Source organism: Falco naumanni, chromosome 11 (genome assembly GCF_017639655.2).
Source record: "Falco naumanni isolate bFalNau1 chromosome 11, bFalNau1.pat, whole genome shotgun sequence".
Classification (NCBI taxonomy): Eukaryota; Metazoa; Chordata; class Aves; order Falconiformes; family Falconidae; genus Falco; species Falco naumanni.
The window spans coordinates 19,345,081-19,364,271 of NC_054064.1; the positions used below are offsets into that span (position 1 = coordinate 19,345,081).

Here is a 19,191-nt window from a genome sequence, read left to right on the forward strand (position 1 = left end):
TGTGGGCATTCATACAGGTGAAGACAGATTTTTGTTACTGTATTATGATGCACAACTGTGTGGCTAATTTGCATGCAAAATTTCCATGATTAATAAATTAGGCAATGCTAGTACAAGTGTACTACAGTGAACCACTTGTAGCAATCACCAGCACTCTAGCAGGCGACATTAAATACTATGCCCTGCTCCAGTAAAGCTTTGAATATTTGAATATCAGTTTGCAGTTCCCAAGCTGCAAAGTGATCAAAGGAGGGGAAGAATGTTCCTTACTTTTATCCCTCTTACAGCAGAATCAGCATAATCACCAGATGCCTTGTCTACACAATGTCAAACAAACTCAACTGAAAAAAATAAAATCAAGCAGATTTACCTAAACCACTTTAGTATAAGAGTAACACAGCTGGTTATAAAAAGCAAGATGTATTTTTTTCAAGTCCTAATGTTTTGTATTGAACGGTTTGAGTAGAATGAACATATCAAATATGCATAGAATAGCATATTCTTAATACTGGGATAAATCAGTTAAAAACCATAAAGGTAAGCATAGAGTGGGCCTGCATTAAAAAAATTTATTATGAGCTAGCTCCCGTCTGAGGCCAAGATCTGAAAGTGCTACAACTGATTTCTGAGTTCATATGCGGCTTCTTTTACTGCATTCATGCCAAATTCATAAGGATTATGAGAAAATTCAGCAGATTAGTCCTTTAATCTGGTGTCTCCAATCTAAATAGAAAAATGTCAGATATGGCTAAGCTACTTGGGGCATCAGGGTATCCAGGAAACACTCACACTGACATCCTAGCTTGAAATTTCAGATCAGGCCCTCTACCTTGTACTATGACGTATTCTCTACTACAAGGGTATTTTCCCCCCACGCTTTGCCTAACATAAATATCTATTCATCTCTGTTGTCATTTTAAAATTCCTGTCTTTTTGAGAAACTCTTGTGAAATTAAAGAGGCGCATCGTATTCTTGCATCACATTCTGAGCACAGTTAGGCTTTGGCTTTTACTGAGCTTTTAGGAGGCACTGCCAGCACGACTCTGTCTCCTGAACATTTTACCCAGGGCATAGGCAGCTTACATGTTCTGAAGCAATTGCTGTACTAAGTACCCGGTAACGTATCTTTCCCAGAAACTGAAAATAAAGGCATAAAAGAGAACCACATATTAATTTATGGGCGTTAACATATGGGTGTAAGTTTCTCTGGGGATAATTATGTGACTATGCTAATAACGCCAAGGATGCTTTGATACATCACCACAAATTCTCACAATGATGTTCTTGAGCATTTCATTACTGTCAGGAGTGTATATATTTAAACAGGAGAGAGGGATGAGAGAGGCCCACACGTCTTAACAAAAATAACCCTCTCCCTTCATGCTGCAGGCGAGCTGATGAAGTCCTGTTAGACATGGGCGCTTACATTAGATGTGTTTACTGGAAACTTCCCATTTTGAGAGCAGAAAACTACACTAAGTGTGCTGAAAGGGGAGCAACATGCGTGGTTTGCAAGGATAGCTGGAAGCATGGGCATTACTGACAGTGAAACGATGAAAACCTCCTGCATTTTGCAGGACTTCTGTACTTTTTTCAAAAAGTGCTGTCTAGCACACTTTGAAGCTGTGGTTCAGAAATCTACCTGCAGACCTCCGTGACAAGTCCAAGCGCCAGGCTTAGTTATCATGCCTTGGAAAAGGGAAGGTTCCCAGCTCAGTCAGAGAAATTTTTCCCAAAGCTTTCCTTGACTTGCTGGCGTGGAGCCCCAGGTGTCCTTGAGAAATTCTCCAGTACATTGCTCAGCACTTCGATCATGAAGGCTCGGCGTATTTCCAGTTGTTGTGGGGACACCAAAAGCAATCACACCAGAAAGGCTGCCCTGTGCAGGGGGCTCAGGCTGCAATGCCTTTGCCTTTTTTCCCAGTATTCTAATTGCCCAGCTGAAATTAAACTTCACACAGTTTAAGTTTTTATGCCTTCATATACAATTTTTTTTTTGTAAAGCTTTTCTTCTAGTGAGGCTAACGTCTAATCCTTTGACCTTTTGCATTAAGTCTGCACACAGCAAACCACTACCCTAACGACACACAGTTATGGGTGTTATAGAAGCATTCTCAGGCATAAAGACATTATATAGATAAATCATCAGCATTTTTTTTTTTTTTTGAGCAGTGATAGGCAGACAGAGTTCAGCCCTTGCTCTGGGATAGCAGTGGCTGTGGTGAGGGTAGGAGATGTCCTGGTGGGTGAGCAAGTGGCAGGCATGTATTTCGAGAGGCTGTATTTGCATTTTCTGCCTCTTGTGAGCTTGTCAGGCATGCTGGGACCGAGCCTCGGCTTGTGGAAATTATTTCAAGGCAATTTATACCAAACGACGATCCCTACTGTTCTGTTTGTTACAAACTTGGCTGTAATACAGTAATGTTTAGTGGTTTAATAACATCTGCTTTTGGCCTCTCCTACTCCCTCGGCAAACAATTTTCATATATAACAAATGTTCGCATTTAGTCTAATTAGAACAGAGCCCAAGGGTCAGAATAGCCATACCTGCACGCTGAGGAGGAGACTCTGGGTTTCCAGATGAGAGACCAGGTTTCTCCCCTCTCCATGCCAGGGTCCGAGACTTCTGCCCTTTCCCAGGATGAGCTCTTCTGGGCAGATCCCACTGAAATTGCAGAGGTGGGGCAGCACCAGATGTCCCCTTCTGCAGGAGAAGGTCTGTCCAGTCGAAAGGGTCACAGTAGGCAGCAAAGGTAGCACAGAGTCACTGGGACAGGCAGATATTTCTTGAGCGTTTGGCATTTTCAAAAAGAACAGCACATTTTAAAAATAAAAACTCTGAATATATATATAAAACATACAAAAATAAATATTTCACACTAACAATTGATCACAGTGCATGCTGTGAGGGTGTATGAGGTTAAGTGGCGTATGGTTTTGCCTTTGCACAGGAAACCTGACAGTTACAAACCCTTGAAAAATCTGTATGGTTTATCTTGTTGATTATCACTCTTTTTTGGGCAACAAAGATTCTGCCCATGTTTCATCATGTGTGTAGTAGAAATACCAGGATATGCAAATATAGAAATTACACAACAAAATCAAAACTGAATTAAAGCTCTTTACAGTAAAAAAAAAAGAGAACCAGAACTGCAGCCTTTTTATTGCTACATCACTGAATGCGCGCACAACCTGGCTATTTAGGTGCTTGTAATGTATGGTGCAACTGTCTCTCCATCTTCCCACTGCTGTTTATGCCTCTTCAGTAACAGCTGAAATGGAGGCTACTGATCCTGGGTATAATGAAAGAGGAATGTTTTAGGTAGTCTTGGGAAGCTTTATGACAGCTATCAACTGATCAAATAATTAAGAATAGCAATCGGCATTTATAATCAAGAGATGGGCTGTTGACTTTTGGCTTGAGGAGCAGGGCTGCGGCAACACTGTTGTGACAGCTGGCAGATGGAGACTCTTTGCTGTTGAACCCTGCGACCCAAATGCTGTGGCTGAGCATCTACCATAAGAAATACAGGTTGTGTCGTAGGGCTGGGTGCCCTCTGATGCACTGGGGTGAACCTCACCAGCAGTCTCCAGCGAAGGATTTCTGGCCATTCCTGTACACTAAGGTCATGCGTATGCAAAGCTATGGGCAGGCAGGCAGGTCAGGTTAGCATCTGCCATGAAAAGGAGGGCAAGAGAAATGAATTTTATCTTGGCTTATCTGAGTGATGCCCTACCATCTCACTGCTCTGGGTTCTGTGTCACTGGCAATTTTCGCTGCCACAAATAGGTGTTGCTTGACCACAGCTAGGAAAACAACGCAAAGTAGATATGTAAAACAATTTGACAAGCGTCAGAGAAAAAACATGATCAAGCGAATTATTTATCAAATGTTATTTGGTCATATGCAGGGAAAAGAAAAAGACCTGTTTTGTACAGAATAGCTGCAGGTCAGATACATTAATTTTATTTCCTCAAGAAGTATGCACAAATGTTTTCTGAAATAAATTTTTTTGGTACTTCATATGCTTTGTTGTTTGGTTGATTTTTCAGGTTGAATAGGGAAGGAAATCTTTGGCAACTTCTTGTGGTTGCAGGGCATTTCTTTATATCTACTTTTTAAGACACTTGTAGAAATTAGCATTACAGACTATGAACACAGTGAGCCAGAATTATTAGTGGGACAGCCAACTCTTCAGACTGGAATTTTGTATTAGCAATTCAGGAAAAAAAATAAAAGTGAGATACAGCCCTATAAATATATTTAGGAACACATTAAATACAGATAAGCTTTTGAAATCTGAACTCAAGAGTGTATGAGGATTTTGCAAATTAGCATTGTCTTTATAGCAAGTGCATGCAAACTTCAGGTCCTAAGCCTGAGACTGGAGGTATCGAAAATTAACAGCCACGTTTGTTGTAGTGTGAAAATATAGGTGAAATACCATCTTCCTTTAAATATTTTCTTCTCTTTTTTTTTTAAAAAAAAAATATTCCTAATTGTCTCCATTTTTCCTTTGGCAGCTATAAACCATTGTAACCAACCGCAAATAAGTATAAAGATGGAAAAGGGAGACTGTAAACAGACCATTTTTTCCTCTTAATTTATTTTGCTTCTTCATGTTTGGGACACGTTTATTTGTTTATAAAATTGCTGTACATCAATAAAAGCACTAGAAATACTCCCAAGCTATTGGTTACAAATGATTTAAAGCTCATTTCTTCTCTAAAAATGAATCATGCAAAAATAAAGCCTTCCTGTCCACAGATCTACTTGTCTCCTTGCCTGTATCCAATTATGTCAGATCTTGAAGAGATTCAGCCCAAATGAAACAGAAATGCTGTGATCAATCTCAACAGCACCTGGAATACGGGGCAATTTGGAAGCATTTTGGGGTACTTTTCTCTTGCTAACTGCCCAGCCCAACAACCTAGCTAACGAGACAGGTTTCTGTTGTTTCTCCCATCCCACATCCAGCATCATTCACAAGTTCCTGTGGGGACATCTGCGCACAGCCGCTCCCAGCGATGTGCTTGGGTCCAGCCTCGTGCAGCGGCGTCCCGTCACAGCGCTGACGGTGCAGGGCTCAGCACACGCAGAGCCTGCTGCTCCGGCACCCAGGCAAAACAGCCCTCATCCACCTGCAAACCGCCTGCTTTTATAGCTAACAGCGTGAAGGTCTAACGCATCTGGCTTTAACTCCCGGGGCCATTTTTCAGTGTGAAAGTACAGTTTAAGGGAGACACTTCCTACACTTTCTCTGTGATGAGGGGCGGTGCTGTTTGGGAGGAGTGATTTATTCTATCAATGTGGAAGCATCAGTGCAACTTTCGTAGTGAATTATCAAATGCCTGAAGGCTTTGTAGATGTGTTCGTTCTGTGTACAGATGAACCCACCACTTCTCCAAGCCTGCTCAGCAGCACGGTTTAAGTCTCCAATGCAGGTCCACTGATCTTTGTATTCCCTTGAAACAGCCCACTTGGAATGATCATTAATGGAATAAAAGGTGGAATTCGATGGCATCCCTATTAGGTTTACGTTGTAGACATGGTAGTCAAGAGAGCAATTTGAGGGAAGTTTTTGTCCGGAACGCTGCCAGGATTCAGCCAACAAATCAGTCTTCAGTTCCTGAGCCATCCAGGCTGCATAGATATCTGTGGAATAAAACAGGGTGTGAGGAAATTAGTCTTTCATGTTCCTTCATTTAAGAGGGGACTGAAAAGCATCATCTAAACTGGGCTTATTTTGTTCCAATACCTGAAGTGAGCCAGAGGGGATTTTGCCCCCTCCCCTCGCTTTAACCTTTATTTCAGAAGTTCATTTCTACATTTCCTTCTTCTGGAAAACTTGTTATAAACAATCAGCAGGAAAAAAAAGGAAAGGAAAAAAAATGTCAAGCCTTCTTCATAACAAAAAAATAGCAAGTGGTTCAAACCCCATCTTTGTTTTGTTGTTACTGTTGAATAACAGGAACATTGTTGAACACCTTAAGGCATTTGAAGGACCAGATCTCTTTTTGCTTTGTGGGGCTGAGAGAATACTATGATGGGACACCATTCCTTGCCCTCTGTTACATTTATTTCTGAAGCTGAACTTCTTTTTTTCCCCTCGAAGAAAATACTAATCATCAAAGAATATATTAATTGCTTATTTGCTTAGGAATGTGTGAGCAACAGGTTCTCTTACCATCTATGAATAAGTGTGACTTTGCAAAGTGGAGCAAGGTTTCCCCATGAGCTGACTGGAGCTTGGAGAGGTGGTGCAAGGGGCCCGAGGGCAGCCTGGACCCTGCACAGAGCTTCTGCAGATTTGGGAGATCAGCTTGGAAGATGTTAGGGATGGAACAGCTGTAGATTCCTGGATTATAACTGAGCATCTGTTGGTCTGAGAAAAATCCAAAGAAATGAAGACATGCAGAATTAAATTGGGTTAAACCAAAGCAATCAAGACCATAAAGTTCTGCCTTGGAAAGGAAGCCTAAATCCTTCTTAATCTTCACAGACTATCTCCTGGAGGGGTCCAGTGTCAAAGTATCTTATTTTAGCAACCAAAAACATGTTTAATTGCTTTGTATTCTGACTGGTCCTGCAGCACGTAGACCAGACAGGGAGAGTATGCTCAGGTATTTCCACTTACACCACATTATTCTTAGCAGAACTGTTAACTGGTGGTCTCAGTCCACTGCCACCTCCACCCAAGCTCATCTTCAAGCCTCTAAGTAGTCACACAGCGCTCAGACAGCATGTCTGACAGCTCAGACAAGCCTGTCCGTATTTACAGGACTAATTCCCAGTCAGTTACAATTGCCAAGCGAAATGAAAATGGAACAGCTGCCAGAGGGTCTAGTTTGATTTTAGGGAGAACAGAGCTTGACTTTCAGCATCTGGACTGAGTCTGCAGAAGAAATTTACTTCTCTGTACAGTGCACAGCTTAATTGTAGAAGTCTTTGCTACGGATATTGTAAAGAGCAAGGGAACAAATAGGCTCATTAGATGAGTTCATGGAAGAGCAGCCCATCAGGAACTTTCCAGTCTTTCCAGCTCAGGAAATCCCTGAATCACAGATTACCAGAAGCTGGGAGGATGGAGCAGAAAAGGCATTAGAGTCTCATTTTCTTGTCCTCTTTCCCTAAACACATGCATAGATGCGCTTCCACAAACAGGAACCTGGTTTAGACAGCTCTGGGGTGTGGCCGCCCTGGCAATTTGCACAGCATGTGTGTTTCATTAATATCATTTGAGGTTTGGAAATAAGGAAAGAGAGAAAACCAGTGTGAAAAGTGCTGAAGAGCATGCCAGCATGACTGCTTGCAATGCCTTTTGATAGTCCCTTTTCAGGATTCCAGTACCAGGTATTACTGTCAGATTGTTCTGAATCTTACGGGTATAGGTTTTATTGTTTTTTTTTAACGAATATTAATATTTTTAGTATCGATCTTTTATGTGGCAAAGAGTATCTGGGGAAATTATGTGTGATATTTATTCCATACTTCATATTTCTGACAAGTCACAGCTACTACTCCAGCTGAAGCAGTGGTTGCCTTACATTCATACATGCAGACAACTGCAGCTGAACAAGCTATTACTGTTTAAAATGATTAATCATCCTACTTTATATTCCCAAAGCATTTTCTATGCATGGACTGAGTTTACCCTCGATACAGACTTGTGACTATTATTATCCCAATAGTCCCCACGGGGAGATGGAGAGAGAGTGGAAGAGTGAATTTCCCACATTCACACAGGAAATCATTTGATAAACATAACTGAAGCCAAAAATCCTGTTTCCAGGCCCCACTTGGTTTCCCAGTCTGACACAGAGGACAAGAAGAAGCAATTTTTGAGGTGAAGCCTCAAGGAAAGCAGTCAGAGAGGTGTGGTGGAGCAAAGACTATCTTAGAGAGAAGCTTTTCATACCTATTTCTGTGAACTGGTCGTATTTGAAGGTTATACAGATGGCTGTCTGTCCGTAGGACTCCCCAGTAGCTGGATACCCGTAGCCATCCTCAGGGACGGGAGGGAACAGGGGCACACTGTGAATCACCCAGAAGCCTTGTGTTTTGTCCAAGAGCATAAATCCTGTCAAAAAAAGAGAAAAGTTACTGCAAATGAATTAAGGAGGAAAAAGCCCTGAGACGATAGAGTTCAGTCTGACTTTGGATTTAGTGCTGGAGACATCGCACCTCAATGTGTTAATGTCTACAGTAAACTGGCTCTGGTGTAGATTAATGGATTATAGGAGACACTAACATTGAATTGAAATTGCATTGATTCTCTCCTGCATAGCCTAACTCAAACTGTCACCATGTTTCTTTTGAAAAAAAAAAAAAAACAAAAACCAAAACCCAACAACTTTTCAAAACCTTTCTCTTTCTCGGCTGAAATTTTGTCTTCAAAAAGTCTGATGATTTAATGGCTGTGACCCTCCCTCCACCGCTCATTTTCCTTCTCTTCATACATTCGCTGCCTAAGGGGAAACAGACTCTGTCAACACCGTGTCTTTTTTTCTAGACCAAATTCTTCTTCACGGGGAAGCAGCAGAGAGATCAACTATGCCTCCCCCTGCAGCAGGGTGCTCCAGGGAGGAATGGGGCTGTGAACTGTCCCCATTGCTGCAGCCTGAAAATACAGCCCTGCAAAATGTGTTCATCCCAGGGTCAGGCTGGGCAAACCCCAACTGCTTCCTCAAGGGAACATCTAGACCTTCACCTAAGTTTATGCTTATTTAAAAGCCTTGCTTTACTTTAACCGCATGCTTTAGCACTTCTGTGATCTTGGCAGCAGTTCCTTCCCCTGGAGAGAGAGAGTTTGGAGGAGTTTATGTTTAGGGTGCCTTTCCCTTCACCTCTTGTACTGGGGTTGCCATTAGGTTCAGAATGATGCGGCCTGTACTCACTGAAAAGAGCTATACGAGTTTCAATGCTTGAAAACAAAGGGTTCATAAGCTGTAAGAGTTCTTCAACACAGCACAGGCATAGCAAAACCAAAACAGAAGGTTCAGCTACAACAAACAATGCATCATGCAAATCATTCTCCAGTTTAGCTTTAGGCAGGTATTTTAGATACGCAGCTAGACAACAGACAAGTAGATGCTATCCACAGCTTTAGAAAGGAGAAAATAGTAGCTTGGGACTCCCCCTGTACCTTTGGTATGTCCGTTTTTCCAGCCATCAGAGTCTGATTCAGGGACCTCATCATTGTATATTGCATATGCAATTCTGTTCTTCTGCAGGAAAACACACATTTCTGAAATATGACATTCAGTAAAGGGAAGACATTTAAGTGAACATCTTCTGCTGGGAACAGAAGAAAGAATTCAGGCCTTCTCTGAGTGAACATCATGAGCCTAATCCTTCTCCCAATTCAGCTGACACAGTCACTGCAGAAGTTACAGTAAAATAAGTGGAAGTTCAAGCATGAGAGTAGCCCTTCCTCAGGAGGTCGAATATGCTCACTAAGGCAATTTACACGGGTTTATTGGGCACTCACTTGCAGAGAAGTTCCTCCCTCTATTTTTTGTGTGTGCCTCTCTCTGATTTAGCAACCAGATCTGGTAAAAATGTTTGCTGAGGAAAAATAGATATGACAAGTGTTCTTATGAAGGACAAGCAATTAATGCTTTTTTTGCAAAATATTTGCATGTGGCTGCTCCTTATTCCCCCTGAATAGAGAACTTCAAAGGAGCTGGGACAGGCTTCCCCTCCCAATGTTCTTTGACTTTGTAAACTGTTTATTACAATTACAGTGAGACCTGGAATAGGACTGCCAATATTTGACTGACTTGTGGGAATCTCTTCTACATATAAATTAATGACACCCTACCACTAACCCACAGCAGAAATGCAAAGACACACCCAGACTCCCAAGAATACCACGTAGATGGTAAAAATTAACTATAGGCAGATCTTGTGGTATTTTATAATCACTTCACACAAATATGCCGAAGAAGTCATAGTGATTTCAGGGTGAAGAGTAAAACCCAGATTTGATTTGAGACAGAGTGAAACACATGCACATGGGAGGGCTTAAGACAAGGATCTGTAATAGTCACCACTGGCCCCGGTCAGAGTTCACAGCTTCAGATGTTGCTCAACATGAATTGCAGAGAAGAAGCCAAAGGGAATATGTGCCAACACTTGTCTAGATGGGCAACACGTTAAACGTGTGTGAAAGGCTTGACTAGAAATTATAAGTTCGAGGATAATTTCTACTTGTAACAAAACCCACAAATAATCTGCCCAGCTGCCTAGACGCTCCCCTTGACGTGTTTTACTAGATCTAGTTGGCCACGTCCGTCCATACCTCCGCATACTTATTTTGGCTAGTTTCATTTCATTTGCATGCAATATCAATTAAACATGCTAACAAAATAATAATTAAATGCCACTTGCCTTGGATTCATACATCTCGTACAGCTGCTTCAGTGTTTGTCCCAGAGCACCTTGTGTCATATTGACAAGGTATTTACTGAGCTGCCACTGTGGAGCCAGGGCATCCATGTACATGTATTCCAGCCCCAGGATGGGAATCTCTCCTTTGGCATGTTTGGGTAGCTTGTAAAGAGCAAACCTGCAACAGTGAAGAGCAATTGTTTTTTTACAACCATCCTGTTTAAATGCATAAATCGTTATCTCCTTCCCACCTGAGGATTTAAGAGAAGGATGACTCCAGGGATGCCTATGATGGCGGGGGACCAGTGCTCCCAGTGTGCAGTGTGGGTGTCTCAGCCTCCAAGTGGTGACCCAGCGCAGGAACCAGCAGCAGTCTGACAGCACAGTATCTACTGCAGACAAATTTGTTCTGCTTCTTAGTGAGGAAGGGAGGCTGATTTGCACCAAACTCCTGTTGCTGTGGCCCAGACTAGTGCTGGTACCCTAAAAGAATCTGAGGTAGCCCTGGTCTGGAGTCCCATTTAGCCACCAAACCGCTATTTGCTGCTGGTTCTGGTAGAGAACCTCAGGTCCCAAACTCAGTCTGACATTCTCATGGTTAACCTGGACGATATAACTTTATATGAAACACATGAAATTATGTATTAAAATATAAAATGCATAATGTTATATTTATACATACTAAGACCACAAAATAAGTATAAAGCCATGTGATAATTGTTGTTCCAATCCTACTTTTCATAACATACTCGCATTCTGCTGAACTGTTGCAGACTGGATATTTGCAAACCGTTAGCCAGAAACACAAATCTTTTCAAAATTGTAGAGTACTCCATATTGTCAGTAAATGGCTCAGTTCATATTAAAGTCCCTGATGAAGCAAACAGCTTTTTCCAGTGCGCAAGTCCATGGAATTAATTGCAATATAATTAATTGAGCCACTTCCTTTGAGTGCTGTTTTTAAGTAATTTGCTATTTATGTCAATGGTAAGAACTGAGTGGCATTATTGCCAATTCTGTACTATTTACCAAAAATCCAGCCTGATTGTGCTTAACTCTTCAGGTGTACCAGGAGGAGTAAGCCTCGCCCAGTGGATGTACAGTCTCAGGGTGGTCAAAAAGGGTATCTCTGAAAGCAGGCAAGGAGTGCCGGGAAAGCATTTTGCTAGAGGAACGTTTAATCCATGGGAAACATACATGTACAGGCAGAAGAGAAACACACAGCACTGGTGATCCTGGTAATCCACCTGCATTGCCACTGACTGAGTGATGTTCCTTAAATAGCTCAGGAGAAACTGTTGCTGATGACAGATCGCAGAGCAGAGAAGGTGATTTATGCAGCAAGGCTGGGGAGAGCTGCCCAGGCATGAGGAGTCAGGACAATCTATTTGAAATGAAGATTTGGAAAGGAGAGGAATGGCAGTAACTCCAGTAGTACAAACTGGTCCAGGAGTTAGTATACAAAGCCTTTCCAAACTACTTTGAAATGTACGGGAAGATTTATGCTCTCGGGGTGCCTACAGCCTTGCATTTGACAAACCCGCGCTAGCAGGTATGCTCATGGACGTACCAGTAGCTGAGCTATCAGTAAATCGCTTGCCAGTTCCCAGTGGATACATGTTTTGGCCCTTTCCAGAAAGCCAGCTGAGTCACAGTTGTATGAAAGTCTTCGCTGCTATTTGGGCAAAGGAAGTTTCTCATGAGCTGAGGCATTTGTGGGAGCAGAGTGAAAGTTATTTTCCTGAGAACCAAGGAAAAGCAAATCCGCTTATACCCGATTAGGTTGTCACATTGTTTGCTTGTGACTGAACTCTGACTTGCTACAAATAATCACATCTTTACTACTTAGTCACATTTTTACTCCCCCCCCTCCAAAAAAACCCAAACAACAAACCAACCAAAATGCCCCAAACCAAACAATGTGCAGCTGTGGCTTCAGCCCTTGACTCAACACTTCTCAGAAAGCAGAGTTTTTGCTTGTAGTTTCATTAAAAGCTTCCCACGGAATACGATGAGTTTGGATGAACGCAGCAAAGATGCTCTGCCACCCTTACAGCCTAGGGCCGTGTGCTCTGGCAGCCCCTGTGCAAGGTCGGTGAGGATGGCAGGATGAGCCCCTGAGTAGGAGGAAAACATGGGGGAGACAGTGACCAGCCCAGGCACTGTGTGGTGGGAACTGCAGGCACAGCTGGGGAGCGCAGATGGGATCAGGCCAGAAAAGGCCGGTGATCCCTCTGGTTTAGGGGCAAACGAAAGGGTTCGTGAGTACTAATAATGAGTAATTATAGAATACTGCAGGATGAAACCACTGCATAGCAGGAACTCAGACAAAGCTCTTGCTAACTGAATATAAAACCTGCAGCCCTGTGTGTGTTTGAAAGGGAATCAACATCTTTTGTTTAAGAGGAAGCTTTTCTCAGCAGTTTCAGTTCTGCTTCTCCTATCAGCTTCATAGCAACCAAGTCCAGAACCAGGCAATAGCTGACTCTTTCTTGTAATAAACTAGAATGACCCCTGCAGATGGGCAAGTTTCTCTTTCATTTATCACGGAATACTGGAAAGGAACGTCCACGCGCCCCCCACCCCCTACCCCCGTTAAATCTGTCGGAAGGGAATATGGTTTTGCCTGTGCAGACCCCCCCCAGTTCCCATCTAGAATGGGTCCCACATTGCTGGTGCTCACATGGAGGCACACATGAATTACTCCTACCCACAGCTTTCAAAGCATTTTTCAGAGAATTTGCATACAAAAATTGTGTTCATTTAAGAAAAGGGTGGTAAATATTTTTGTTTGTTTGTTTGTTTGGGTTTTGGTCTGGAATTTTTTTAGCTTTATCACAAACAGACTCATTCTGCAAGACATAATTGCAATTTGTGGAGAAATGAAATTTCTCATACCTTTAAGTTGTTGGGTAGTTAGCTGCACCAACTAAGAGTCTGATTCCTGAAAAAAATCACGTTATCCAGAAGGCCTTGGCAAGGGTGACAAGTCACAGGGATGGACCGGCCCCTCACGTGTTTGATGCTATGCCACTACAGAGCAAAGCTGGCTTTGTGCTCCTGCTTGTGTGCCTGCCTGTGGCATGGGGAGCGCCTGCCTCCCCGGCAGTTAGCTCTGCGTGCAAGGGAAGGCACGTGCAAGAATAGCACCTGCTTCTTTATCACTTGTATCCAAAGTAATCATTTTTCCACGAGAAAGACACTTTTCTTTTTTAAATTAATTGATACTTCTCTTTGGGAGGCTTCTGTGCTCATTTTAGGAGCCCTCATTTCACTTTTCAGACCTGGGCTGCATATTAGGTAATTATACTGCACGTCTTTCATCTTCAAAGCACATTAATCCAATTAATCATTTAACACCCGAACTTGGGCTCGCTGCTGGCAGTGGGATGGTACCAGCTCTAAGCGCCAGCAGCTCGGGCGGTGGGGAAGGACCTCTGCTCCTCCGCAGCCCAGCGCAGCCAGCGCTCTCCTACACTGCCACTGCCACCCCTGCACCCGCCCAGGCAGCTCAGCCTCCGCTCCCCCTCGGCGATGGCAGCCAGGGCACAAGTCCCACCGTGATGCTCTTTGGGTACAAGTGATGAGGTTAGGGACAAGACACGGACGTTTCCCCACTCGGCTCGGGACTCAGGCCAGGCGAGATGCTTGCTGGCATCCTGGCTCCGGCCGGGTGCTCCGGGGGCTGCTGCTGGCAGGCGCAGCCTTGGCACCTGAACACAGGTTACGCACCCTTTGATGATGAGACATGAACGCTGTGTAAAACGGTAATTAATTTTGCAGCTAGTCATCATGCAGTAGGGTGGTTGGTTCAGTGAAACGAAATCACATTTCGGTAACTTATCCTAGGTTTTCCAAATGCAAAATTCAGCTCCTACTCACAGGCAAATGGGATTAGAACAGTGATTGCTATGCATTACTTCTCAGCGATCCACCTACTTCACGCAGTTTAATCTCAAGTGTTATTTACTCACCCAGCACTTCTCCCCTGCGCAGTATTTACTTACCAGTCCACGGTCTCCCCGTCTTCATTCCTGCAGGAAATCTCGGCTGCCCACAGGGGCGCAGAGGAGAGAAGCAAGAGCAAAGCAGGGTGACACCACGCAGATCCCGCAGGCATTTTGGTTTCTCGGCTGCTCTGGGTGAGCACTGAGTAGGCTCTAAAAGGAGAAGTTGTGTTGCATTAGCCGTCAGCTCCTGCTGCACGATGCAGCAAGCACAGCCCCGCTGGCTGCCGGGAACAGCCTGGGAAGCCAGGCTCCCACCGCAGGGATGGCTGTCGCCAGCGGGGCTCGGGCTCCCAGAAGCCGCTGGAAGTTGCTCGCCATTTCTTTGGGCAACAAAATGGCAAAATAACAGTTATCAAGTTACATTTTCGAGAAAACTTACCTTTGTATTTTAGGAGGTAGTATTTTCACTAGTTAGAATTCACAGTATTCTGCTTTAAAAAAAAAAAAAAAAAAAAAGCTGCAGATACCGAAACCCTTTTGGTTTTCTTTTTCAGTACTGCATGACTGACGTATGAATCTTTTACAACTATCTGAAAAAAAAACCCCACCCTTGGTGTTCAAACAGGCAAAACAAAATCATTTCCACCTCACTACTGCTCCACTCTGCCCCTGCCACGAGCACAGCCTTTGCACCATTCCTGCAGAGAGGGTTTCTGGTGGAACGCTGCGCCCTGCCTGGGTCTGACCCCAGCAGCGGGGGAGTTGCTTTGTTTGTGGGGATTCAGCCTGCAAGGACTGACAGTCAGAGATAATACTTTGATCTCTGAGCCACGGTAATTTACTGACAATTAGTTAATATTTTTTGTGCACTAGTTAATATTTTAAGTGCACTAGTGTTTCTCTCAGGAACAAATATGTCTGAATCAAGCAATTTTACATCTGATAATCTAGCAACTCACACATAAAAAGCTTCAGTTTATATTTTGGTGTGCAAAATATTCTTTCTCCCTCCTCATTATTCTTACATGAAAAGGTGCTGATTTACATTAAAAGATGTTGATACCAAGCATGGGATATTTCAGCCTCTGGAAAAGTGTAGTGCAATAAGCTCTAGACATTTCAGCATAACAGAAATCCTCACAACCTTTGCAGTATTTTGTCTCTCTATTATAGCCTCTTCGACACTGTCATGGATGTGTTAATGGGGTGTGTTTGACAGAAGCAGGATAAAACTGTATAGGGCTTAGCACAAACAAAACCAGTGACCCCAGAAAGCCAGGATTTTGGAGGTGGATGAAGACCTGAATTTTGCTGCTCAGACTTGCTTCTGATCCCTTTTGTAGGAGATCAGAACCGTAACACAGTTGTGAGGAATTGCTTTCAACCAGCCCAACCCGGTCAGTCTTTTCTTCTTGCTCTTAGGAATTGCAGCATGCATAGAGGGGGTAATAAAATACACAACAGGTCAAGAACATGATAGTTGTTTCCATGTTCTGTTTGGGACTTCTGCCAGCTTACAAAGCAACCTTCCCACGCCTCATGGAAGAACTCCTTTGGTACTCACCATTTCCACTTGGCCTCAGAGCGGCAAGTCCCTGCGCCCCTGTGTGTGTGACAGGGGGCAGCCCTGGGGACATGGAGCCTGCTGGGCTCTGCCTGCTAATGGGGGCTCTGCCACGCAGGATGGTGACCGCGTGTTGCCAGCTTCTGTGTGAAAATGGAGAGGGCTCAGTGCATCACACGTGGAGCCTGACAGCAGTTGTAAGAGCTGGGAGCCAGAGGAGCAGGAGGTTGTGAAAGCTTGTTCTTGGCGCCAGGGAAAATCAGGACTTGTCTCTAGAGGCTGAGCCCAGCCTGGCAGAGCCAGCGCTGGTGCAGTGATGGCAGAGCGCACGGGTGTGACTGCTGCCTGCCCCTGCACGGCTGTACCTGCAGGCACTGAATGCACTGGGGCACTCTGGGTTCAGAAAAAGATGATGGAGGTGACACTCAGTGACAGTCTATATAGTCAGGACTAATCCAAAGATGACGGACAAGAGAAACTAGTTCGCTGTTACTCATGTTGTATCTGCCCCCCATAATAGCTTCCTAAAGCGTTTTTTCTTCCCATCAGGACTTTGCAATTTATAATGGAAATATTTTCATTATCACAGGTAACCTTAGAAATAAAGGCCATGAACATTGTTTATGTCTCATTGACTGAGCATAACTTGGGCTTCCAGTGAGTTCCTTTACAACAGTCCCGTATTTTGTCTGCAGATCAAGGATGTAGAAGTCCTCAACTGTGAATATGGCAAGAACACAATTAAGTTCCTTCGCCTTCACAGAGAAGGGAAGAAGCACTTTGTTAAAGAAGTGGAAGTCTGCACGCATCTCCGGCTGACTTCTGCTCAGGAGTACCTGGATGGAAACAACTCTCTTGTGATACCTACAGACACCATAAAGAATATTGTCCTTGTGTTGGCCAAAAAAAATGGGGTATTTTTTATTTTTTAACTAGCCTTGCTGTTTCTTCTGACTTGATTTGAAAGTGTTTGTTATATTAACTTTTTATTTTCAAAATGCAGTAAACCATATCTCCCCCCACCGGCATGGCAGATAGGCACTAAAGTCACCTTCAGTGATTTGGGAGAGATTTTTTCCTCCTCCAGTGCTTATCCTGAGGACTCTGCCTTAGTTTTCCAAAGTCTTTTTTTCTCACAGAGCTAGCAGTTCTTTTTGTAGATTTGTCATATAAGATCCTTTTTTTTTTTTAATTTAGTAGTACACAATACTGCATTATTCCTATATTGCATTTTTAAACAGGTGTCAAAGCACGTGAGACTCCTCTTAATTCTGTTAACAGTGTTCTTACCTCCCTCAATTGCATCTATCATAATGACAATCTGTAACATAAATTGTCTGTCTCAGTAATGAAATCCCATCTTTAGCCTGTAAAACTTAATCATAATATTGCTACGATTATTTAAGCATTATACCCTCAAAGCATAAAGCTTCTGTAGCAGTTTCTCAGTCCAAGGACTGCAGCTCACTGTACCACAGAACGGGGGATTTTTGATGCGTCTGTAGCGGCTATTTGCAGTGTCTGCTGCAAGCTGATCAAATGACTAGACAGCATGCGCAAAACCAGATATGAGAGAAGTAAGTATTTTTAGTAACACTGATCCTTCCCAAATATTTACAACAATCAGAACACTCTACTTCTGCACATGAGGTAATTGCTTCTTTCTAATAATACTGTTTGCTGTCTTAGATCTCAACTTTAGAACAATTTGCTATAGATATCTGCAAACACTTCATGACAACGTTTTGCCAAGTGGCATACGTCAAAACCTACGTTCAAGAAGTACCATGGAAACGTCTACACGAGGTATCTAAAATACTAATACGTTCAGTTTGTTTATGCTGGAGTGATTCGTCTCTCTCTCAGTTCCTGTTTTCAAGTTAAGATAGTCTTTACTTACATGTCTGCTCTGAATTGCAGAACGGCATTCCCCACATCCATGCATTCATATGCGCTCCTGATGGGATCCGCTTTTGTGAAGCTGAGCAGTGCCGAAATGGTGAGAAAATAACATGCAACTTCGCCTTACTTCTCTGTAAATATTTCTGCTATGAGAGATGAAGATGGCTTTAGAGGCAGCTAAAGGTATTAAGGGCTTACAGCACAGCCAAACCACTCCAGAAGTCTAAAACAAAGAGTACTTCTATAATTTAATTTTGCAGTCCTTGATCTTTGAGACATGGCTGAGGAACTAAGGTAGCTCACATTGGTATGTACATCCTAAACATGTAACGGTTACAACAGCACACTCAGCAGAACTGCTATGTGTTCTCACAGGATTTAATAGCCCTCTGAGAATGGCCTGCTTACTGTTTTACATCATTCTCTATTCTGCAGTCTCACTATTATCATTACCTTATAGAGAACGTATCGTGAAACCACACTGCTGTAGGCCAGTTGCCTAGTTTGTGGTTATTTTCAAAACCCTGTCAACACGCCTTGGTTTTATTTCTCAGAAAGAAGCAATTTCACTGCTGCAAGCCAAGCTGGCTTGAACATTGTGAGTCTATGTGCAGGTCTATGTGCAAACAATTTCTCACATGTATTTAAGTGTGCTTACTATTTTTGCACACCATGTGTAAACAAAGCGCCATGTGGCTTCACAAAGAGTTCTGCCATACTTAAAAGATAACAGGCTTTCAAGCTCAACTGTTGTAAATTGGCATTCCAAAGGGAGTGCAAAAATTATCTTTTCCTGCTATGACTCACAACAAGAGCGTAAGTTCAATGTCACTGTGTTGGTTTCATTTAACCCATCTCTCAGACTACTGGGAACTGAGCTGAGACCACTGCATCATTTTGCACCATGGATTTAGAGGTTTAGGCGTTATTTCGGTATCTGTCTATTACTGCCTTAGTGTAACAATAACCAAAGAGCAATTTTTTGAATATTTTCTATTTTTCTTATAAGAGAACCTTCCCTACCTTTAGCATTCTGCTATGCACTTATCAGCCAAACACAGAAATTTATTGCTCAGTTAATCCTCTCTTTTAACACTTTTCTCATAATTAAAAGAAACCTAGTGAGGCTTAATAGAATTATAGGCTTTTTTTTTTTTTTTTTTTTTTTAATGCCATTATACTGCTGATAAAAGTCTCAGAGCTTTTGGAAACTGAAAACATCGTAAATAACTTAACAGAGTCCACATTTGACAGCACAAGCACAAAACATACTGAAAGCAGAGCACAGGCTGTTCACCTCAAAAACTTTGCCTAAGCGTTATATTCTTCGGTGCCAGTCTCAGGCCAATTGCTACACAGCACACCAGTCAGCCCGCCTTTC

The 19,191-nt window shown here is 42.9% G+C and overlaps 1 protein-coding gene across 2 annotated transcripts; it reads right to left on the reverse strand.

The window, feature by feature from the left end:
• Positions 1-4,490: 4,490 nt before the first annotated feature.
• DNASE2B (deoxyribonuclease 2 beta) lies at positions 4,491-18,031 on the reverse strand. Of its 2 annotated transcripts, none has more exons than XM_040610830.1 (7): positions 17,809-18,031; positions 14,402-14,554; positions 10,395-10,572; positions 9,148-9,229; positions 7,921-8,082; positions 6,190-6,387; positions 4,491-5,657 (listed from the first exon to the last, which is right to left on the reverse strand). In XM_040610830.1, the coding sequence occupies exons 1-7, from the start codon at positions 17,847-17,849 to the stop codon at positions 5,299-5,301; spliced, it is 1,173 nt and encodes a 390-aa protein (XP_040466764.1). In that variant the 5' UTR covers positions 17,850-18,031; the 3' UTR covers positions 4,491-5,298. The 2 variants fall into 2 exon arrangements, with proteins under 2 accessions (XP_040466764.1, XP_040466765.1); XM_040610831.1 differs by lacking the exon at positions 17,809-18,031 and adding an exon at positions 14,784-15,054.
• Between the last annotated feature and the right edge of the window lie 1,160 nt (positions 18,032-19,191).

Excerpts from the sequence above, each read along its gene's own strand:
- DNASE2B (XM_040610830.1), bottom strand. The coding sequence starts at position 17,849 with ATGGATGTGGGGAATGCCGTTCTGCAATTCAGAGCAGACAT. Across the intron at positions 10,573-14,401 it reads GACGGGGAGACCGTGGACTG|GTTTGCTCTTTACAAGCTAC; the intron begins GTAAGTAAATAC and ends TCACTGTTGCAG. Across the intron at positions 8,083-9,147 it reads GAAAAACGGACATACCAAAG|GATTTATGCTCTTGGACAAA; the intron begins GTACAGGGGGAG and ends TTTTTTTGACAG.